The sequence below is a fragment of the Rhinopithecus roxellana genome, chromosome 7 (genome assembly GCF_007565055.1).
Source record: "Rhinopithecus roxellana isolate Shanxi Qingling chromosome 7, ASM756505v1, whole genome shotgun sequence".
Taxonomy (NCBI): Eukaryota; Metazoa; Chordata; class Mammalia; order Primates; family Cercopithecidae; genus Rhinopithecus; species Rhinopithecus roxellana.
The window spans coordinates 136,931,196-136,953,028 of record NC_044555.1 but is presented as its reverse complement, the minus strand read 5'-3'; the positions used below and the strand labels follow the sequence as shown (position 1 = coordinate 136,953,028).

At 40.6% G+C, this 21,833-nt stretch overlaps 1 protein-coding gene across 3 annotated transcripts in view; it reads right to left on the bottom strand.

Annotated features, from left to right (window-relative positions):
- The window catches only part of MTMR1 (myotubularin related protein 1), a 74,226-nt gene that overhangs the window by 23,574 nt on the left and 28,819 nt on the right, over window positions 1-21,833 (bottom strand). For all 3 annotated transcript variants that reach the window (XR_004058358.1, XM_030933971.1, XM_030933970.1), the window contains 8 exons: window positions 15,444-15,538; window positions 14,966-15,073; window positions 11,689-11,790; window positions 11,292-11,375; window positions 9,968-10,117; window positions 8,853-9,041; window positions 4,816-5,001; window positions 4,119-4,325 (listed from right to left, as the gene is read on the bottom strand). Coding sequence is in view for 2 of the 3 variants with exons in the window: in XM_030933971.1 (XP_030789831.1) it covers window positions 4,119-4,325; window positions 4,816-5,001; window positions 8,853-9,041; window positions 9,968-10,117; window positions 11,292-11,375; window positions 11,689-11,790; window positions 14,966-15,073; window positions 15,444-15,538 (1,121 nt within the window). In the remaining variant the exon portion in view is untranslated. The remainder of the gene's footprint in view (window positions 1-4,118; window positions 4,326-4,815; window positions 5,002-8,852; window positions 9,042-9,967; window positions 10,118-11,291; window positions 11,376-11,688; window positions 11,791-14,965; window positions 15,074-15,443; window positions 15,539-21,833) is intronic.

Sequence of the window (21,833 nt, the reverse complement as noted above, 5' to 3'; positions counted from 1 at the left end):
ACAAAGATGTATAAATGACAAGGGCAATAAAGTGTTCCAAGGGCTTCCAAGTATGTAGTGGGTATGGTGGGAGCACAAGGGAATGAGTGAACCATCCTAGGATGGGGTAGGGGAAGGAACAGGGAGGGACAGTCATGCGAGTCATAGTCATGAAGGACATTTCATTTGAGATAAACCTTGAAGGACAGGGAGATGCCTGCTTCCCGGGTAGCCAGGAATTGATAACCAGTGGGAATGTGGTGGGGGACGCTAAGAAAGCCACAAGTAGCTGAGGCTTAGATGTGGCAAGGGAAAGAAGATGAGAGATGAGGCTGAAGATATAGCTAGGGCCAGATCACCAAGGGCTTTGAGTACACACTGAGGAGTTTGCTCATAATCCTGTGTGCTACAGGAAGGTGCTGAGGGACTCACACTGGGGAGTGGCAGCATCTGATCTGTTGTTTGGAATGCTCCATCTGGCTCCAGTGGGGGCGATGGATCAGACAGAGCTAGGTTGCAGAAAGGCTGCTGCTATTGTTGGGATGTTTGTCCTCTTAAACCTCATGTTGAAATTTGATCCCCAATGTTGGAGGTGGAGCCTACTGGGAGGTGTTGGGTCATGGGGATAGATCCCTCATAAATAAATTAATCCCTCCTTGGGTGGGGGAGTGTATGAGTGAGTTCTCTCTTAGTTCCCGAGAGAGGTGGTTGTTACAAAGAGCCTGGCACCCTCTCCCCTCTCTCTTGCTTCCTTTCTCACCATATGATCTCTACACACTGGCTCCCCTTTACCTTCCACCATGAGTGGAAGCAGCCTGAGGCCCTCACCAGAAGCAGATGCCGGCACCATGCTTCTTGTACAGCCTGCAGAACCGTGAGCCAAATAAATTTCTTTTCTCTCTAAATTACCCAGCCTCAAGTATTCCTTTGTAAAAACACAAACAGACTAGGACAGCCACTTACGAGACTGCCTAAGGGGGTTGATAAGGCCTAAGTTTCGGGAGCAGCAGGGGCAATGGAGATGAGATCACAGATATGCTATCCATGTATTCAAAGTTGTGGGACTGGCTGAGATCACTAACAGGTTAACCATAAAGAGAAGAAAAATGATCCAAGGACTCATCCCTGGGACACCCCAACATTAAGAGGTTGGGAAGATGAGGGAAGACCTGAAAGTTGGAGGGAATTCAAAAGGTCATAGAAACCTGGAAGTCTAATGAAGAAAGTGTTTGGAAGAAAGGAAAAATCAACAGCATTGAATGCTCAGGCCAAATAAAACAAGTGATGACTGTGACAAGACCAAGTTGGCGGGGGGCATTGTGAGAAGGAATCCTGGCTGAAGTGCTTTCAAGACAGTCTGGAAGGAGAGAAATAGTGATAGTGAGTACAGACAACAGTTTTGAGGAGATTGTTGTAAAGAAGAGCAGAAAATCAGGGTGACACCTGAGGAGGGCTGTGGGGTCAAGAGGGTTCTCTTTTTTTGGGATATAACAGAATGTCTCTACACCAATGGGAATGATCTAGGGAAGGGGGGAATGGAGGCAGGATAGAGGGAAGAACAATTAGAAAGTTCCATGATGGAGGCAAGTGGGCAAGGGCAGGATCAGCCTCAGCTGGAAGCCCTGATGGCTGATTCACAGAACTCCAGGTAGAGTACACAGATCCAGAAGGTGGGTGGTTGCAGGCTTGAAATCACTGTTTAAAGGCTGGCTCCACCCTAACTAGCTGTGTGACTTTAGGCAGATAACCCACATTCTTGAAACCTCAGTTTCCCCATCTGTCAATGATATTACTATCAGGATTAAACAAGATGCTGCACGTTAACAGTGCCAAACACATAGTGGTGACTTAGTAAATTGAGGCCATTAGGAATCTGATAGTCCTATTGCCTTCACTGTGACCATGGTGCAGTGAGCCCCAGCATTAGCAAGTAGGCATGGGAGCAGAGGACTGTAGGCGCACCCTGATGCGTGCACCTCTGCTCAGTCCCAGTGCATTCTGCCATCGCTGGCATCTCACTAGGCAGCCTTCACCACTACCCTTCTGGCAAAGCACCCGTTCAAGCTTTCTCTCCCCTAGGACACACAGTTTTGGGAGGAAGGTAGAAGGCAGTGGCCTCTGAGTCTTCTGAGATGGCCCAATACAAACATCTGGAAAGATTCCACACACTCTCTCTTCCTTACTGAGACCAGCTTTTGCTGAGGGGAGAAGAAACAAAGGAGTTGGTGATGTTGTTTAAAACTTCCCTGGCACTTAGCATGGGCCAAGCACTGCCCTAAACGTTTTGACACATATAAACTCATTTCTCCCACAAAACGCCCCATTTCAGAGAGGAGGGAATGAAGGCAAGAGAGGGGAAGGAAAATGTCCAGGGATCTGCCAGTAGCTCCCAAAGGGCATGCAGCTCAGAGACTGCGGACTTGCCCCTTCTCTCTGGGAGGTCCTCTTGCAGGGGCTCCACCCCAGGAGTGCAGGGACAGCTGGAAGCTTGGCATACTCACACCAAAGCCAATGAAATCCTTGCACTACCCATCCTCCTGCTTTCCATAGCAAGTCTAATGGGAACTTCAGGAGTATTCCCATTCAATGCACAGTTCAGACAGATCCCTAACAGCTCAATGGCTTGGACAGACCAGAAGTAGCTGCCAGTTCGACTAAAACACAAATGGCAGCCCAAGAATGCCCTACTGGATGACCTCACAATTTCACTCCTAGGTATATAACCCCCTAGGTTGAAAACAAGTTGTTATAGGCCGAATTGTGATCCCCGAAATTGAGGCCTGAACATTCAGTAGCTCAGGAATGTGTCCATATTTGGAGACAGGGCCTTTAAAGAGGTGATTAAGTTCAAATGAGGGCATTAAAGTGGGTCCTACCCCAATCTCACTGGTATCCTTATGAAATGAGGACATTTGGCCACACAGAGACACAGCAGGAGTGTCCAGTAGCTCCCAAAGGGAAGAAAGACCTTGTGAAGAGGTCGCCAGAGGGTGGCCATATGCGAGGAAAGAAGGGAGACCTCAAGAGAAATCAATCCTGCTGGGACCTTGATTTTGGACTTCCAGTCTCCAGAATTATGAGAAAATTAATTCCTGTTGTTTCAACCATGCAGTCTGTGGTAGCTTGCTATGGCAAAAAACTTATATACTAACATTCACAGCAGTATTCTTCACAATAGCAAAGGTGGGAACAACCCAAGCATCCATCAACAGATGAACAGATAAACAAAATGTATATACACACAAGGGAATACTATTCAGCTATAAAAAACAATGAAAATTTGCTATTTGTCACAACATGGCTGAAGCTTGAAAATATTATGCTTAGTGAAATAACTCAGTTATGGGAGCACACCGTATGATTCCACTTATATAAAGTACCTAGAAAAGGTGAATGTATATGAAGACAGAAATATTAGTGGTTGTCAGGGGCTGGGGTAAGTGAGGAATGACTGTTTAATGTATACAGCATTTCCTTTGAGGTGAAGAGTACGGTTTTTTGTTTTTTTTTTTTTTTTTGAGATGGAGTTTTGCTCTATTGCCCGGGCTGAAGTGCAGTGGCACGATCTCGGCTCACTGCACCCCCTGCCTCCCAGGTTCAAGCAATTATCCTGCCTCAGCCTCCTGAGTAGCTGGGACTACAGGCACCCGCCAACACGTCCGGCTAATTTTTGTATTTTTAGTAGAGACAGGGTTTCACCATGTTGGCTAGGCTGGTCTCGAACTCCCAACCTCAGGCGATCTGCCTGCCTGGGCCTCCCAAAGAGCTGGGATTACAGGCGTGAGCCACTGCGCCTGGCCAGAGTATGTTTTGAAACTAGAGGTGATGGTTACATAACATTGTGAATCTACTAAAGGACACCGAATTAAGCATTTTAAATGGTTAATTCTACATTATATGAATTTTACCTCAATTTTAAGAAAAGGCATAACTACACTAAGATAAAAATGCCTTACCAGGAACATACAATGCTTGAGGTCCATGTATTTTATTATGGCAATTCAGGTCTGATATGATACAGAAGAGAAAGCCTGCACGTGTGTGTGTGTGTGTGTGCTTATTTGTGTCACACATAATGTTTATTTTACATCCATGATACAGCAAAATAGTCCACCATAAACCTCACTGTCTCAACTTACCAGTGCAAACCTGTGTCCAAAGCTTATCCACTCCTTTTCTACGAGAGTTTCAAATCCTTTAATGGTCCTGTAGTAACTGTCCAACATTAGCATAGCCAGAGATGTGAGCTGGGCTGTTCGGTCCCAACCATCGCTGCAATGCACCACCACAGATGTTTTCCCGGATTCTATTTTATCGGCAATTCTTACTGCCCCAGCAAGCAGCATCTTCAGAAAAAAAGGCACATTAGATCAGGCTACATTGAATTTCAATTAAATGTAAAACAAGGTAAAATAATTCTGGGGAGAGCTTTGGAAGTTCTGGTCAATAATCCAAACAAGAATGGCATGCAATCAGCTGAGAATCACTAGGAAACATTAGCATCACATTAAAAAAAAAAAAAAGAAGAAGAAAGAAAAAATCTTATACTGGAGAAAAACTACAGGAGTAAATATGGTTCCTTATTAAAGGGCCACAAAGTTCTTTAAAAGCCTGACCTAAGGCAAGCATTTTCCCCTTTTCACGATGTCACAAAAGTCCTCCACAAAGATCCCAGTCTGATGCTGCCCACAGAAACTATTTAATAAGAAAGTTCATGCACACAGCCAAGAGGCACTTATTTGCAATGTTGAAAAACCACTTGGAGATATACATATTTATGGCACAGGCACAAAGAAGTCTTAACTGGAAAGCATATAAAGTACTGGATCTCTTTACCCTTATATATTCCAGCCAATGCGTCCCATCCACATTGGAGAGCCACCGTGCCTCATCGATTGAAGGGTACACAATCTCTTTTAATTTGCGTAGTGACTCTCGCATGACATGAATGTTGTGGATCTCCAAGAACACAAGTTCTGCGTTTGGGTAAGCACTTTCACTTTCATATCCTCCACCCTTTGTCTATGAAAAACAAAAGAGATACATCACATTATCTGGAATTAACTTTTCTATTCTTTCTAGTGCTATGAGATACAGACCACTAAAGAAGCAACAAACTCATTTGTAAATAAACCTCCTATATCCTTATATGAGTTTCCTAGGGCTGCTGGAAAAAGAACCACAAACTCAGTGGCTTAAAACATCAGAAGTTTATTCTCTCCTAGTTCTGGAGGCTGGAAGTCTGAATTCAAGGTATTGGCAGTGCCATGCTTCCTCTGAACACTCTAGGGGAGGATCCTTCCTTGGCTCTCCTGGGTTCCGATAGCCCCGGGTATTCCTGGCTTATACACACATCATTCTAATCTCTGCCTCCATTTCCACCTGACCTTCTCTCCTTTGTCGGTGTCTCTCTTCTCCTCCTCTTCTTCTAAGGACACAGTCATTTGGCTTAACCCCCACCCCCCAATTCAATATGACCACATCCTAACTTAATTACATTTGCAAAGACCCTATTGTGAAATACAGCCACATTTATGGGTACTTGGAATTAGGACTGCAACATATCTCTGATCTAACACTGGGATGTGCTTAAGGAACTGAAAAGGACCTCACATAGCTGAGACATGGACCTGGGAGATGTGGCGAGACAGGAAGGAAAGGACCAGTGAGCGGAGGGTTTTGGAGACCCTGTTCAGGAACCTGGATATCACTGCCTTGCGGCTCTGAGGGATGTGCGCAGAGCTGTCCACTGAGAAAATCACTCTGTACAACATGGTGACTACAGTCAATAACAATGTAGTGTATATTTGAAAATTGCTGAGAAAGTAGATTTTAAGTATTCTCACCACAAAAAATGGTGTGTTAATTAGCTTGATTTAGCCATTCCACAATGTGTACATATATCAAAATACCACGTTGTACACCATAAATATATACAATTCATTTATCAATTGAAATAGTAACAATTTTTTTTTTTTTTAAAGATCACTCTGGTCATAATGTGGAGATGAGATTGCAGGGTGTGAGGCAGACGTCCAATTTCAAGGCTCCTGCTGTAGGTGAGGTAAGAGATGATGGGTCGTCCAAGAACTAGAAAAGGGGAGCATACTTCCTAATTCATTCCATGAGGCTAGCAGTATCCTGATACCAAACTAGACAAAGACATCATAAGAAGAGAAAACCACGGATTAACATCCCTTATGACAATACATGCAAATATCCTCAACAAAATACTAGCAAACCCAATCCAAGAGTATATGAAGGGGACTGATTACATACCATGAACAGGTGGGATTTATCCCAGGAATGTAAGGAGGTTTTATTAGCTTCCTAGGGGTGCTATCACAAACTGGGGGACTTAAAACAACATAAAATTTTTTCTCTCACAGTTCTGGAGGCTGAAAGTCCGAGATCAGGGTGCTGGCAGAGTTGGTTCCTTTAGGAAGGTATAGGAAAGAATCTGTTCCATGTCTCTCTCTTAGCTTCTGGTGGTCGCTGGAAGTCCTTGGCACTCCTCAGCGTCTAGCTGCATCATTTAAATATCTGCCTCTATTGCCACATAACCATCTTCCTTCTGTGTGTGCCTGTGTCTCTATGTGGCTTTCCTATATGGACACTAGGCACTGGATTTAGGGCCTACCCTACTCCAAGATGACCTCATCATAATTAATACGTCTGCAAAGATCCTATTTCTAAATAAGGTCACATTCTGAGGTTCCAGTTGGACAAACTTTTGGGAGACATTTTTCAATCCACTACAGTGGTTCAACATACAAAAATCAACCAATGTAATACCAATGCAAGAAGAAGATATGAAAGGCAGCCAGATTGGAAAGGAAGAAGTCACATTATCTTGATTTGCATATGACATAATCTTATAAAGAACTAATGGAGACCTAGAAAATACTCTGTTTCCTAGACACATATACTGCCATAGTTAAAATTATTCTAGATATATAATTTAGTGTCCTGTCTCTCTCTCTCCTGCTTGGGACAAAACACAATGAACTGCCCTCACCCTGTTGACTAGTCTGAAGATGGCCTCCACCAATACAGCTTTTCTCACATTTTGTAATTCCTTGGGATATGGTGGTGACAGGAAGGAGGCAGAGATGTAGAAGACGGACACAGGTAATGATCCAGATGTGGGGGGCAAGGGGACCTCACTGAGGGATGCCTCCCTAGGGTAGGCTGAAAAGTGGCCCCGCCAAAGACATCTACATCGAATCCCTGGCAATGGTGAATGTGACTTTATTTGAAGAGAAGGTCTTTACAGATGTTTAAGAATCCTGAGTTTACAGATGTGCTTAAGGCTTCCAAGATTAATTGAAAAGAGGGTCTTTGCAGATGTGTTTAAGGATCCAGGATTATTTCAGGTGGACCCTAAATGTCATCACAAGTGTCATTCGAAGAGAAAGGAGGAGACACAGAAACACAGAGCAAGAGAGGGTCATGTGATGACGGAAGAAGAGACTGGAGTGATGTGGCTGTAAGCCCAGGAAGGCTGGGGCAGCCACCCCATGCTAGAAGAGGCAAGGAACAGATTCTCCCCTGGAACCTTTAGAGGGAGCAGAATTGGCCTCCAGAATTGTGGTCAATATATTTCTGATGCTATAAGCCACCAAGTTGGTAGTAATTTGTACGACAGCCTCAGAAAACTAATACTCCCCCATCTTCCTCCCTGCCCTGTTCCTCTCCCAGTCTTCCCCATCTCAGTAAGAGACACCACCCTCAAGTCAGACACCTGGGCAGCCCCCTTGACCACAGGGGTGGCGAGCTTATCAGCATCATGTACTGCGCCCTGAGGATGCACCCGCCGCTGTGCTAAGTCATTTACATGCATTCTTCTCACTGAATTTTAATCCTCACACAACCCGTGCATGAGACACTGACATTATCTCCCGTTTACAGAAGAGGAACCTGAGGCACAGAGAGAGGTTAAGTAACCGGCTCCGGAATCTAGAGCACCAAGTGGCAGAACCTGGAGGAAAACCCAGGGGTAAGTGATTCCAAAGCCGAGATGTCTCACCAACTTGCCATCCTGCCTCTCAGGCCAGTTGGAATACACGGAGGGTTTGTGGCCTGGGAAACAGCCAAGCAGAGATGTCAACCATACAATGGGACAGAAATCCAGTCTCAACCTTAGGAGGGATCAGGACAGGATAGAAACTGCAGTGTCAAGCTCAAGTTGAACTCAGCATACAGACAGTGTTTAAAGCTGTGCCATCAGAGATGGCCCCAGGAGTCTGTGTGGAGCAAAGAGGACCCCAGACCGAGTTCGAGGAGCAACGCCATTTGAAGACTGGGAAGAGAAATCAGTTAAGGAGATGGAGAAGGCCAGGCTGAATGAAGAGCGAGAGAAACTCAGGGTGTGATATCATGAAAGTCATGGGAACGGAGGTGTTTTTAACCACATCTCACTGCCACCCGAGGTACACTACACAGGTGCTCCATGAGATTTATGGAAACTTTGTACATTTACACATTTCACATGGCTGATACCATTCTAAAAGAAATTCAGACCAGACATGAATTAATCAAGTAACCACTATATTTCTTAAACGGACTTTCAAGTCCTCACGATCATTTCATTAAAATGCTAAATCCTTTAGATGATAATTGTCTTTCTAGGTCTTTGCTTAATTGATTTAGCAGACAGGATATTGTAGAGAAGCAATGAAACAGACAAGATCCCAATCCATGTGAGACACCAAACATAGCCCAAGGAGCATACACCAGGGAGGAATAGCTATGGACTCCAAATGATTCTAACTTCAGGTGGTGAAAAATCAATGAGTTATTCCAACTGCATAATGATTTACAGACAGGACATGAAAATATCCAATGTTTCTGCAATGCTATTAAGAATATACCTTGTTGGTATCAGCGACACTGTTTTGTCGAGCATCAAAAATGATAAGCTTGTGTGACTGTGCGTTAGCATCCATTATTGTTTGCAAATATTTTTCATCCTCTTTGCAGCGCTTATCATTGGGACCCACAAGTGGCTGGCTGCAGCGGGTAATTGTTGCTTGACTTTCTGGATGAATCCATGACAACACCTAGTGTTTTTAAGCAACAAGTATTAGTACAGTTCCTAAAGCAATATATGCTCTAATTACCTGGTAGGAAAAACAAGTTCCCTTCTCAAGCATGGTCTCTTATACATATTTTCTTCAAAAGTGAGAGTGGGCAGGCCAATCACAGCGTTGTAGTGGCCATCAGACTTAATGTTTTGGACAGGATGAAACAATTCTGACTACATGAGATCTAAAAATCCCCTCCCACCCCAAAAATTCTATGATTCTAAGAAAAACCCAAATCAAACTATTACTAAAATCTAGCCCCATTCCAATTTGATTGACTAATTTTTACCTTGTCTCCTAATTTTAAAAACAACTTTGTATCTCAATAATAACATACGTGGCAAGGTAAAGACAAAGTGAATATACAGTCTCTTATAAAATCTGCCACTCTGCCACCCCACCTCTCATTTTCCTCCAGTGGCCAAGTGACTCAGGATTACACCAGATGCAAACTCTGGGCTCAAACCATTACTCCCTGCTGTCTGCTACTACTTCTGTAATGATGTTCCCCCCATGCAGCTATGGCATCATGCTCAGTATCTAAGAAAGAAGCATTTTCTCTAGGATGATGCAGTGGCATTAATTACCAGCAATGCCAACTGGTAATACAACAGCATGCTAACTTGTTCTTGCTACTCCTTTGTTATTCTCTACTACTTTTTGAGGGTATGACTAAAGTTATCCTTATACTTAGTTATAGGAAATCGTACAAGAGGGAGTCAGAGCAAACAGATTGCTTATATAATTAGGTGTCTGTTGAGAATCAAAGGTATATCCAGGTTTATAAGTTTATTTTTCTGCTTTCCATTTTTGTTCACTGAATTCTTGTTTGTCTTAAATCTTTCCATCTTAGACCTAACGCAATACATATTCCTATATAAATGGCAATGTTTATTACTTACAGGGACTCTGCCTTTTGCTCGAAAAGCTGCCACTTTTGAAAGGTCATCATCTTTTACACTAGTTGGCACAACAATGATGGCAGGGTAGGTGTCACAGAACTCATAATTACTGTTTATTTTGGATATTTTCCAACTCTCATTTGGCAAACCCTGTAAGGTGTTGGAGAAAGAAGAAGAGGCGCAAATGCATGACTTTACGCTTTGAAAAAGTACTAAGCATGAAGCATATCCATTTCTTATTTCCAACTAAAATCCATTTATAATTTGTTGTTTATTGTAACTTAAAAGTCAATATATATATTTATTTGGTAAAACTAATTTCCTAGACATTTCTAAAAATCTAAAGAAGCAAAAGAATATCCAAACCATACTAAAACATGAAAATTATACACTAGAATCACATTTCTATATATTTCTTGTCCTATTTTCTATAAATAAGCTCAGTGTTATTTCTGAAAATATACTCAAAAGTCCTTTAGAAACACAGATACTTCTTACAAATGTCTAAAATAAGTAACGTAAAACGTTATACCAAATATAAGGTAGAGACAACATCATGAAACAAACGTAATGAAAATAAGATCTTAGTGGAATAATTTGAAGCTGACAATGCACTGAAGAGTTCCCAGACCCAGGAACACCAGATCAGAATTATGTATCCACACCACATGCTTCGAATCTAACTGTAGTCGGTGGTTTGGATCCTTACTCTTCAATTCTTTACCAGAACATCCAATAAAAACCATCTGGCAAATTTGGTTTTTAAACCCGTCCTTGTCCTTGAGTCCCTCTCACCCTCTGGAAACAGGATGAACAAACAATTACAAAGTCTAAGGTTTGGCACAGGGAGAAGAGAGCATCAAGAGAGATGGAGAACCTAAAAGCTGGCAGTTACACCTGTGCATAACTTGTTTGAAAAAGTTTCTTCTCTGGCCGGGCATGGTGGCTTATGCCTGTAATCCCAGCACTTTGGGAGGCCGAGGCAGGTGGATCACGAGGTCAGGAGATCGAGACCATCCTGGCTAACACGGTGAAACTCCGTCTCTACTAAAAACACAAAAAGTTAGCCGGGCATGGTGGTGGGCGCCTGTAGTCCCAGCTACTTGGGAGGCTGAGGCAGAAGAATGGTGTGAACCACGGGAGGCGGAGCTTGCAGTGAGCCGAGATTGCGCCACTGCACTCCAGCCTGGGAGACAGAGCGAGACTCCATCTCAAAAAAAAAAAAAAAAAAAAAGTTTCTTCTCCACCACATCATTTCTAACCTTTTAGAAGCGAAAAAGATGCTCAACCTATCATTTTCAGTTTGATAAGCAATATACTTTACCTGTCTCTTATATTCAGATACTGGATCATAAACTTTCCAGCCATTAATTGAAAATTTTTCTTTATAGCTGAATGCAAATAGTGCCTGGACACAAAAACCACAAAACACACATGTCATTATTTATTTTTATATCATATACCCAACATTAAAGCTTTTCATTCTAATATGAGCTGAGTGTATTGATTCCTATTTTAGTCTGTAAATTTTAAAGCAACAAAGCAGCAGCTTTTCTTAAGCATTACCCAGAGCTGACAAATTTCAAATATTCTAATATTAGTCACCAACGGAGGAAAAAAGAGAGGGGGAAAAAAAAGCCTCTGGAAAAAGGAATAATTAAACATAGGATATTTGGACCCCCACAAATGTATGCAGAAAAGGTTTACTTTGGTGTATTTACCTGTCCATTAGAAAGAGGAAATGCATGCTTGTTGAGGTTTTCAAATATCCCTAGTTTACTCTGTTCTTCCTGTTTATAAGCAAGCCGCAAGTTCCTCATATCCTGTTAAACAATTAGCAAAACTCAGTTATTCAACATACGTCGGGCACCTATAAGCCAGATACCGTGCCATAAATAAGGAAATTAATTTTTTTATTCATTTCTCCTTTTATACTTTATCTTGCTCCAACTAACAAAAGACAATTTAACAAAAATACCTCCAATGATATTTTTAAAAATTAAGTGAGGGAATTGGAACAAAGGGGATATGTGTGGTAAAAATTCATCAGATGGAAACAAGAAGATTCATACCCAAGTCCTGTGCACTTTCTTGCTAAACTTGTGCCACAAAATTAGTTGTACTCTTTAAGCTGCTGAAAGTATCAGTTAAGAATTCATGCCATCCATAAAACAGAAATGTAGCAGACACTCCTCCCCCACATACTCACAGAAAGGACTCCTTATTGGGTACAGATTGTAGCCCTCAGTAACATCCTTACAGCAATACAATGCTGTTTCTCCACACCACAGTTTCTTAAAATGCCCCCAATGCAAGCTGATGGCCAAAGGCCAAAGCACAAGTCAGCGGGACTAATCCCACCAAGGCCAACTGTGATGGTGCGATTTCTTCCCAGGATGTTTTCAGCAGTGTCCTTGGCCTTTCAAAATCTATGCTCTTGTTAGTTAAACACAAAAATCTCACTCTTCCTTAACATTATATGAACTTTGAAGGTAAATATGGCCACAAATTACAAAAATAGCAATTAAAATGAAGTTATTCTTGTGGTATTATTTGTAACAGCAAAAAGAATGGAAATAACCTAAATGTCCATCAATAGGCGGCACTTAAAATTAAACTGCAGTACAGTTGATGAAACACTAGAGAGCTGTTAAAAACAAGCAGCAGCTCTGTATGTACTGACGTAATGGAGTGTTGCGATGTATTGTCAAGGGGAAAAAGAAAAGGAGTAGAACAGTGTATATAATATACTACCATTTACGTTTTCTTTTTTTTTTTTTTTTGAGATGGAGTTTCGCTCTTGTTGCCCAGGCTGGAGTGCAATGGCACAGTCTCCGCTCATTGCAACCTCCGCCTCCCTGGTTTAAGCGGTTCTCCTGCTTCAGTCTCCCGAGTAACTGGGATTACAGGCACCCACCACCACTACCAGCTAATTTTTGCATTTTTAGTAGAGACAAGGTTTCACCATGTTGGTCAGGCTGGTCTTGAACTCCTGACCTCAGGTAATCCACCTGCCTCGGCCTTCCAAAGTGCTGGGATTACAGGCATGAGCCACTGCACCTGGCCCCACTTACATTTTCAAAGAAGGACTATACATACATTCTCATGTGCATAGGCTATCTGTGGAGGGTTACATTAGAAATCGGTAATAGTGGGTGCCTGAAATGAGTGGAACGAGGTGGCAGGGTAGTGGGTGGAAGGAGACTGATTTTTTACTATATACAGTTTTTGTATCTCTTAAATTTTGTATCACCTGTTAAAAAATAAATCCCACACCTTATAAGGCTCTTAGGCATGATCTGAGAAGACTGGGAGCATGACCTTAGTAATTCTAGGTTAGAGAACATTTAAAGTAGTTGTTAGCAAATGCTCACCCTGGCCATAAAAATATCTTAGTAAAAGAGCCCCAGGACACCTGCCTAAGCAACATAATTTCCTGAAATGCTCTCCCTCTAAGCTACATGGCTACACACATACACGTTGGTGGCTGACTGAGCTGACTTGCTATTTTAGATTGCTATTTAAGATTGCTTACAAGCTAAGGAAAGAGCACGTGCAAAGATTCTGGGGCAGGGGGGTGGCGGCGGTGTGTGTCAAGTATGAACCACCAAAGGAAAGCCCATGTCACTGGGATGGCCAGAATGAGAGGAGGGCAGTTTGAGACGAAGCTGCAGAGGAAAGGGGGTCAGGCAAAGAAGTCTTGTAAGAAGAGTTTTTCCTTTAGTCTAAGGATAATGGGAAGATACTCAAGCGTCATGAGAAAGGGGACAACATGTTTCAAAATTGCAGAACCAATCAAGTCACCCCTCTGCTTGCCACTGTTCCATATGGGGAACCCTGCCTGAGAAGGACAGTTGTCAGGTAGTGCCTAAAGTGAGTTTAGTAAGCCAACAGATTCATGATCTGGAAGAGTAAAGTGTTCTTTGGAAAAAAAAAAAAACTGGTTTTGAGCGCAGTCTAGGACCAACCAGAGGGAGCTATCCTCAGAGACTGAATCAAAACAAATAGATTGTAAGGAATCCTAACCCAAAATTTGGAAGGGGCCCTGACGATCCTGCAGGCAGGATCTCTTTCCTGGTACTTCAGGTAGGGTTTTTGGTAAACCACATTACCAAAGTAAAGTCACTGGGAATAAAATACATCAGTTAAGAGTGGGTCCTACATGACTTCATGATTAAAGTTATCACACACATTTCTACTTAAATTATTAGAAGGGTACAAAATAAACAAACAAGCCCAGCTCAACATAAAAATTCCAACATAGCCAAGAAACTTCATCTCATTTTTAATCACAAAATGTATGGACCACTGCTGTCCCTTTAGGAAGTCTCTGACCATCCACATTGTTCTGAACGTAGTCTTAAAACAACAAACTGGGAAAATGTATTGATCTCTGCTTTTCACTTGATTTCTCTGAGATGTGACAAATAATCACTTAGGTTACAGGTCCACATTAATTAGAAATACAGTCGGCCCTTACTAGCCGTGGGTTCCACATTTGAGGATTCAAACAACTGCAGATACAAAATATTTTTTAAAAGGATGGTTGCATTTGTGCTGAACATGCAGAGACATTTTTTCTTGTCATTATTCCCTAAACAATACAGTATAACAACTATTCACATAGTGTTTACACTGTATGAGTTATTATAAGCAATACAGAGATGATTTATAGTATATGGGAGAATGTTCTTAGGCTATATGCAAATACTACAGCAGTTTATATAAAGGACTTGGACACCCATGGATTTTGGTATCTGAGGAGGAGGCCCTGGAATCAATCCCCACTGATACTAAGGAACAACTGTACTTCAATAGAAAAGGTTTACTTCAAAGGGCTACAGAATAGTTTAAATTCGATATGAGATTTGAAGAGGTTGCTATCCCGAAAACATTTGAGTTACTAGCAGTACAATTATTCTACTGTCCAAAGACCATGAAGACACTGAGGGAGAAAAAGTTCAGATCTTTTAGTTTTCGCTTGTGTTTCTATTATACCTTGCACACTATCTCTATACCACAGGAATTGTCTCCATGGCTCTGTGCTCCAATCTTCTCAACTCTGCTGATCACTCCAAGGGGAACATCAAGGATAAAATGTGGGTCCTAGGTTTAAAAATTAAGATCAATGTCTATTAGTGTCAGTCAACAGTTTTCATATTTTAAGTCTTTGCTGGGTTACAAAATATGTTTGTTTACTTCGCATTTCCTCTTTGTCCCAGCTAAACTGAAGTCTGATTGATAGCATTCCTTATGAAATATATATTGAGACAACAATGGAATTTCCCCCCCAGGTTTAAGCAGTACTTTAACAGCCTTTGTCTTCAAGATACAAACACCTGTTTGCAAAAGTGTACATCTCAAAACCCAACCTGTGGTTATCTCAGGGTAATGGGATTTCAGGGGTCTTTTTACATTCTTCTTTTAGTGCTCCAAAGTGTTCCTTTTAAAATAAAACACACTTTAAAAAACTCACCCTTTCGACATTTTTGAAGTACAGCTTAAAGTCCGTCACTGTCAGGGTTCCACTCACTGCTCCCATAAATGGGCAGATATACATGACATCTTTCACTGAAAGAAAAGGGCTAAAGTAGCAACTACTGCCACAGACTTGTGCTTCCATAAAACTTAACACGAGTTTTCCAAATACATATTTGTGATTCCAGTTTTCTAGGAATTTTGTACTTTATAGGATTATATCAATTATGACTTTCAATACAGAGAGATGCATAGTCTTCTAATAAATTTCTATTTTTTAAAACAAAATTCTGATTTGATACTTAATGAGGTTTTAAGTAAAGGGCCTCATAATAAGTTATATCCTGTCATTTTTCCTAGGTAGTTAACATTTTTCCTGGGTGATAAATTAATCATATTCAAAACATTAATTGAACTCTGAAAACCCTGGGCTACCATTTCATGAATTGCTGCTACTTAAAACTAATGAAAGCTAAACACTGTCTCCTAATGCACCTCCAAAGGAAACTCTTTTCACAGAAGACAAAACCTAGAACCACATCAATGAAGTGGAAAAAAACTTGTTTCAAATTCCTTATCAGCTTCCTTATCAGTTTTAACTTTTTGTTAATATCTATTAAGTACATGACATATTTAATTCCTATTAGTATTAAGAAGCTAACATCTATCACAAAGACACCACATCTTCATGTTTTCCCAAAGTGCCATTCCACTGGAATGACAAGAATATACATAGCTATATATGAGTCCAAGTGAGACAACAAAAGGCTTTAATGTCACTGAACCAAATTCTCACACTACTTCCATTTAACTTTTCTATAACTCCTTATGTACTGAGAGCCTTCTATTGCTGGGATTCTGGGTATAATTGGAAACAGTTCCTGTCCATGAGCAGCCCATGACCTGTGAGAGATACCACACAGAAAAATCACCATTATACTAGAGTAGAGGTCCCCAACCTTTTTGGCACCAGGGACTGGTTCATGGAAGACAATTGTTCCATGGACCAGGGTGGAGGTAGGGGGATGGTTTCAGGATGAAACTGCTTCACCTCAGATTATCAGGCATTAGACCCTCATAAGGAGCATACAACCTAGATTCCTCACATGCGCAATTCACAATAGGGTTCGTGTTCCTATGAGAATCTAACCACTGATCTGACAGGAGATGGAGTTCTGGCGGTAATGCTCAATAGCCCGCTACTCACCTCCTGCTGTGCAGCCCTGTTCCTAACAGGCCGTGGACTAGTGCTGATCCACAGCCCATGGGTTGGGGATCCCTGTACTAGAGGCTGACAAAAGCTAAAATAACAATGTGGATATAAAGTACTACAATGAAAGTTCAGAAAAGGATCAGTTTAACTCAGTAGGAAAGTGGGTAGGGGGAGTAAGAGAAGGAAAGGAGGAAGGGCACAGTGATAAGTTGTTAGAGGTTAGTATGCCTGGATCAATGGGTGCAGTGAGGACAGTGGAACACGACGTCAGAGAAGTTGGCAGGGAGCAGATTGGCAAGTGCTTCTGTAGGATACTGAGGCATTATCATCATTATCCTTAAAAGATAACTGACTGTTTAAACAAAAACAAAAACTATATATTGTGGGGTTTATAACATATGTAAAAGTAAAACAGATGACAACAACAGCACAAAGGGTGGGAGGGGACAAATGGAAGTATACTACTATAAGGTTCTTATCTTGTACATGAAGCAGCATACAATCATTTGAAGGTAGACATAAAGATGTAAAATAACTAGTTACATAACAAAACAAAAAATTATAGCTAATATGCAAGCACAAGACATAAAATAGAATTCTAAAAAGTAAAAACCCCATAGTCTCAACCCAAAAGCTCCTTCAGCTGATAAACAACTTTGATAAAGTTTCAGGATACAAAATCAGCACACAAAAATCACTAGCTTTCCTATACACCAACAGCCAGGCCAAGAGCCAAATCAGGGATGCAATCCCTTTCACAATAGCCACAAAAAGAATAAAATACCTAGGAATATGACTACCCAGGGAAGTGAAAGATCTGTACAATGAGAATTACAAAATACTGCTTGAAGAAATTAGAGATGACATAAACAAATGGAAACACATTCCATGCTCATGGATAGGAACAATCAATATCATGAAAATGGCCATACTGCCCAAAGCAATTTATAGATTCAATGCTATTCCTATCAAACTACCAATGACATTCTTCTCAGAACTAGAAAAAACTACTTAAAAATTCATATGGAACCAAAAAGAATAGCCAAGGCAATCCTAAGCAAAAAGAACAAAGCTGGAGGCATCATGTTACCAGACTTCAAACTATACTACAGGCCTACGGTAACCAAAACAGCATGGTACTGGTACAAAAATAGACACACATAGACAAATGGAACAGAATAGAGAGCCCAGAAATAAGGGTGCATACCTACAACCCTCTGATCTTCAACAAAAGCAAGCAATAGGGAAAGAATTCCTTTTTCAACAAATGGTGCTGGGATAATTAGCTAGCTATATGCAGGTAAGTGAAACTGGATCCCTTCCTTACACCATATACAAAAATCAATTCAAGATGGATTAGAGACTTAAATGTAAAACCCAAATCTATAAAAACCCTGGAAGACAACCTAGGCAGTACCCTTCTGGACAGAGGAACTGGCAAAGACTTCATGACAAAGATGCCAAATGCAATCACAATAAAAGCAAAAATTGACAAATGGAATCTAATGAAACTAAAGAGCTTTCACACAGCAAAAGAAACTATCAACAAAGTAAACAGACAGCCTACAGAACGGGAGAAAATATTTGCAAACTATGCATCTGACAAAGGTCTAATATCCAGCATCTACAAGGAATTTAACAAATTTACAAGAAAAAAAAACAAACAACCCCATTAAAAAGTGGGCAAAGCAGCCGGGCGAGGTGGCTCACGCCTGTAATCCCAGCACTTTGGGAGGCCGAGGCGGGCGGATCACGAGGTCAGGAGATCAAGACCATCCTGGCTAACACGGTGAAACCCCGTCTCTATAAAAATACAAAAAATTAGCTGGGTGTGGTGGTGGGTGCCTATAGTCCCAGCTACTCAGGAGGCTGAGGCAGGAGAATGGTGTGAACCCGGGAGGCAGAGCTTGCAGTGAGCGGAGATCATGCCACTGCACTCCAGCCTGGGTGACAAGCGAGACTCCGTCTCAAAAAAAAAAAAGTGGGCAAAGGACAAGAATGGATATTTTTCAAAAGAAGACATACATGCAGCCAATAAGCATATGAAAAAAAGTTCAGTATCACTGAACATTAGAGAAACGAAAATCAAAACCACAATGAGATACCATCTCACACCAGTCAGAATGGCTATTATTATATTAAAAAGTAAAAAAACAAAAACAAAACAAAAAAAAAAAAAAAAAAACAGATGATAAGGTTGCAGAGAAAAGGGAATGCTTATACACTGTTGGTAGGAGTGTAAATTAGTTCAACCGTTGTGGAAAGCAGTGTGGCGATTCCTCAAGGAGCTAAAAATAGAACTACCATTCGACCCAGCAATCCCATTACTAGGTATATGCCCAAAGGAATATAAATTCTTCTGCCATAAAGACACACTCACATGTATGTCTGCTGCAACACTATTCACAATAGCAAAGTCATGGAATCAACCTAAATGTCCATCAATGCCAGACTGGATAAATAAAATGTGGTACATATACACTACGGAATACTTGCAGCCATAAAAAAGAATGAGATCATATATCCTTTGCAGGAACATGGATGGAGCTGGAGGCCATCATCCTTAGCAAACCAACACAGGAACAGAAAACCAAATACTGTAGGTTCTCACTTATAAGTGGGAGCTAAATGATGAGAACACAGACACAGACACAAAGAAGAGAACAACAGACATTGGGGCCTGCTTGAAGGTGAAGGTTGGCAGGACGGAAAGGATCAGAAAAAGTATCTACTAGGTTCTAGGCCTAGTATCTGGGTAATAAAATAATCTGTACAACAAATTACCATGACATGAGTTTACCTACATGCACATGTACCCCTGAACCTAAAATAAAAGTTTAAAACAAAAGTACTCAATTCAACCATAAAAAGAGGAAAAAAAGAATAAAGAATAAATGAGACCTCTAGCCAGACAGATGAGAAAAACAAAAAAGACATGTACATTAATAATATCAGAAATGAGAAAGATGTCACTGCAGATTCTACAGATACTAAAGAGTAAGGAAATATGATAAATGACTTTATGACAATAATTTGACAACTTGGATTAAATGGACAAAATCCTGGAAAGACATAAACTACCAAAGCTTACTCAAAAGAAAACCACAGTCTAAACAGTCATATAGCTACTAAATAAATTAAATTTGTAGTTAAAAACCTTCGCACAAAGGAAACTCAAAGTCCAAGCAGCTTCACTGGTAAACTCTACCAGATACTTAAGTAAGAAATAAGCTATCCCAGAAAACTAAGGAAGAGAGAATAATTCTCAATTCACTCTATGAAGCCAGCTTTACTCTGATACCAAAACATGACAAAGCAATTACAAGAAAATCACAGACCAATATCTTTCATAAATGAATATTGATGTAAAACTTCTAAACAAACTTTTAATAAACCAAATCCAACAATTTATAAAATGGATAATACATAATAAGCAAGCTGAGTTTATCCTGGGAATGCAAGATTGATTCAACAATCAAAAATTAATTGATGTAATCCAGGATATTATAGGTTAAAGAAAAATCATGGTTTCATCAATCGATGCAGAAAGAGCATTTGACAAAATCAAACATCAATTCCTGATGAAAACTCACAACAAACTAGGAATAGAAAGGAACTCCCTCAACATGATAAAGGGCATCCACAGTAAAAACCTACAGCTAATATTATACTTCATGGTGAAAGACTGAAAGCTTTCCCAAGATCAGAAAGACAAGAATGTCCGCTCTCACCTCTTCTCTTTAACATTATCCTGGAGGTTCAATCAAGAGTAATAAGGTAAGAAAAAGGAAATAAAAGGCATTCAAATTGGAAGGGAAAAACTGGAATGCTTATATACTGCTACTAGAAATGTATACTGGTACAACCACTTGGAAAACACATTAGCAGTTTTTTAAAGAAACTGTATAGCTATCATCTGATCTAGCCACTTCATCTATTAGGTATTTACTCAGGAGAAAAGAAAAGATATGTTCATATAGACTTGTGCATTAGTGTTCACAGCAGCTTTATTTGTAACAGCCAAATAGTAGAAACAACCTAAATATCTACTAACAGATGAATGGATAAGCCATCTGTCATGTAGCCATATAATGGAATCCTATCCAGCAATAAAGAAGAATGACTGTTAACTCATGCCACACTATGGATATCAAAATAATTATTTGATTTGAAGAAGCTAGACAAAAAAAGAACATACTCTATGATTATATCTCCAAAAACACTAGAAAATATAAGCTAGCCTGTAGTGCCTGGGGATGGGGGAGAAGGCAGAGGAAGTAGGGATTATAAAGGGGCATAAGGAAACGAAAACTTCTGGGAGGTGATGAATATCTTTGTTACCTTGACTGTGATGATGGTTTTTCAGGTGTACACTGTGTCAAAACTCTTCACATTCTGACAATGACAAACTGAAATAATACTCTAGATGGAGTACTTTACTTCACAATGACCTATTTTAATACTTTGCCTCCAAGAATATGTTTTATTAAAAAGTAGAGGGTCAATTTACTTACCCTTTGCAAGCCACTGGAGGAGCATAAAGCATACTTACATCACTTAAGGATGTCTTAAGATCTAACTCTAAGATATTTCCAATAATTTGTCCTGGAGTGGGGCCAGGCAGGAGTTTCTCTCTCTTGAGCTCTGTTTCCAGAGTGAAAGGAAAAGAAAATGGGAGAGAAAGAGCAATAGGACCGCAGCTAAATCCACTGAAGCCTCCTCTTCTTATACAACTGTGAGCTTGCAATCCAAGCTTTTATAACACTCCCTGCTCATTCAAAATATGTATCTGATGTGCAAAGTTGTCAATCACCTACATGAGCTCTAATCTTTTCTGAGCTGACTTTGATTCACTGACAAATTATAAAACTAAAGCGAAAAACAACCTCTTCACATTTTACATTTTAAATCTGTGTTGTTTACTGTCTGAAGAAGAAGCAGGGGCCTGACATAATTACCTCTGCATTTTAAACAGATCATTAAGAAAGCAGTATGAGGGCAGAGCTAGAAGAACGCCCAGAGAAGGAAGAAAGAGGTCAGAGGACTGCCAGGATAGAATGAAGTCCTAGAACTCAAGGAAATAAAGAATTTCAAAACCAAGGAGAAGATAAGCATGGTCCACAGACACAGACTAGGATATACAGCAGCAGTAATTGATTGGAGGATCTGGTGGGA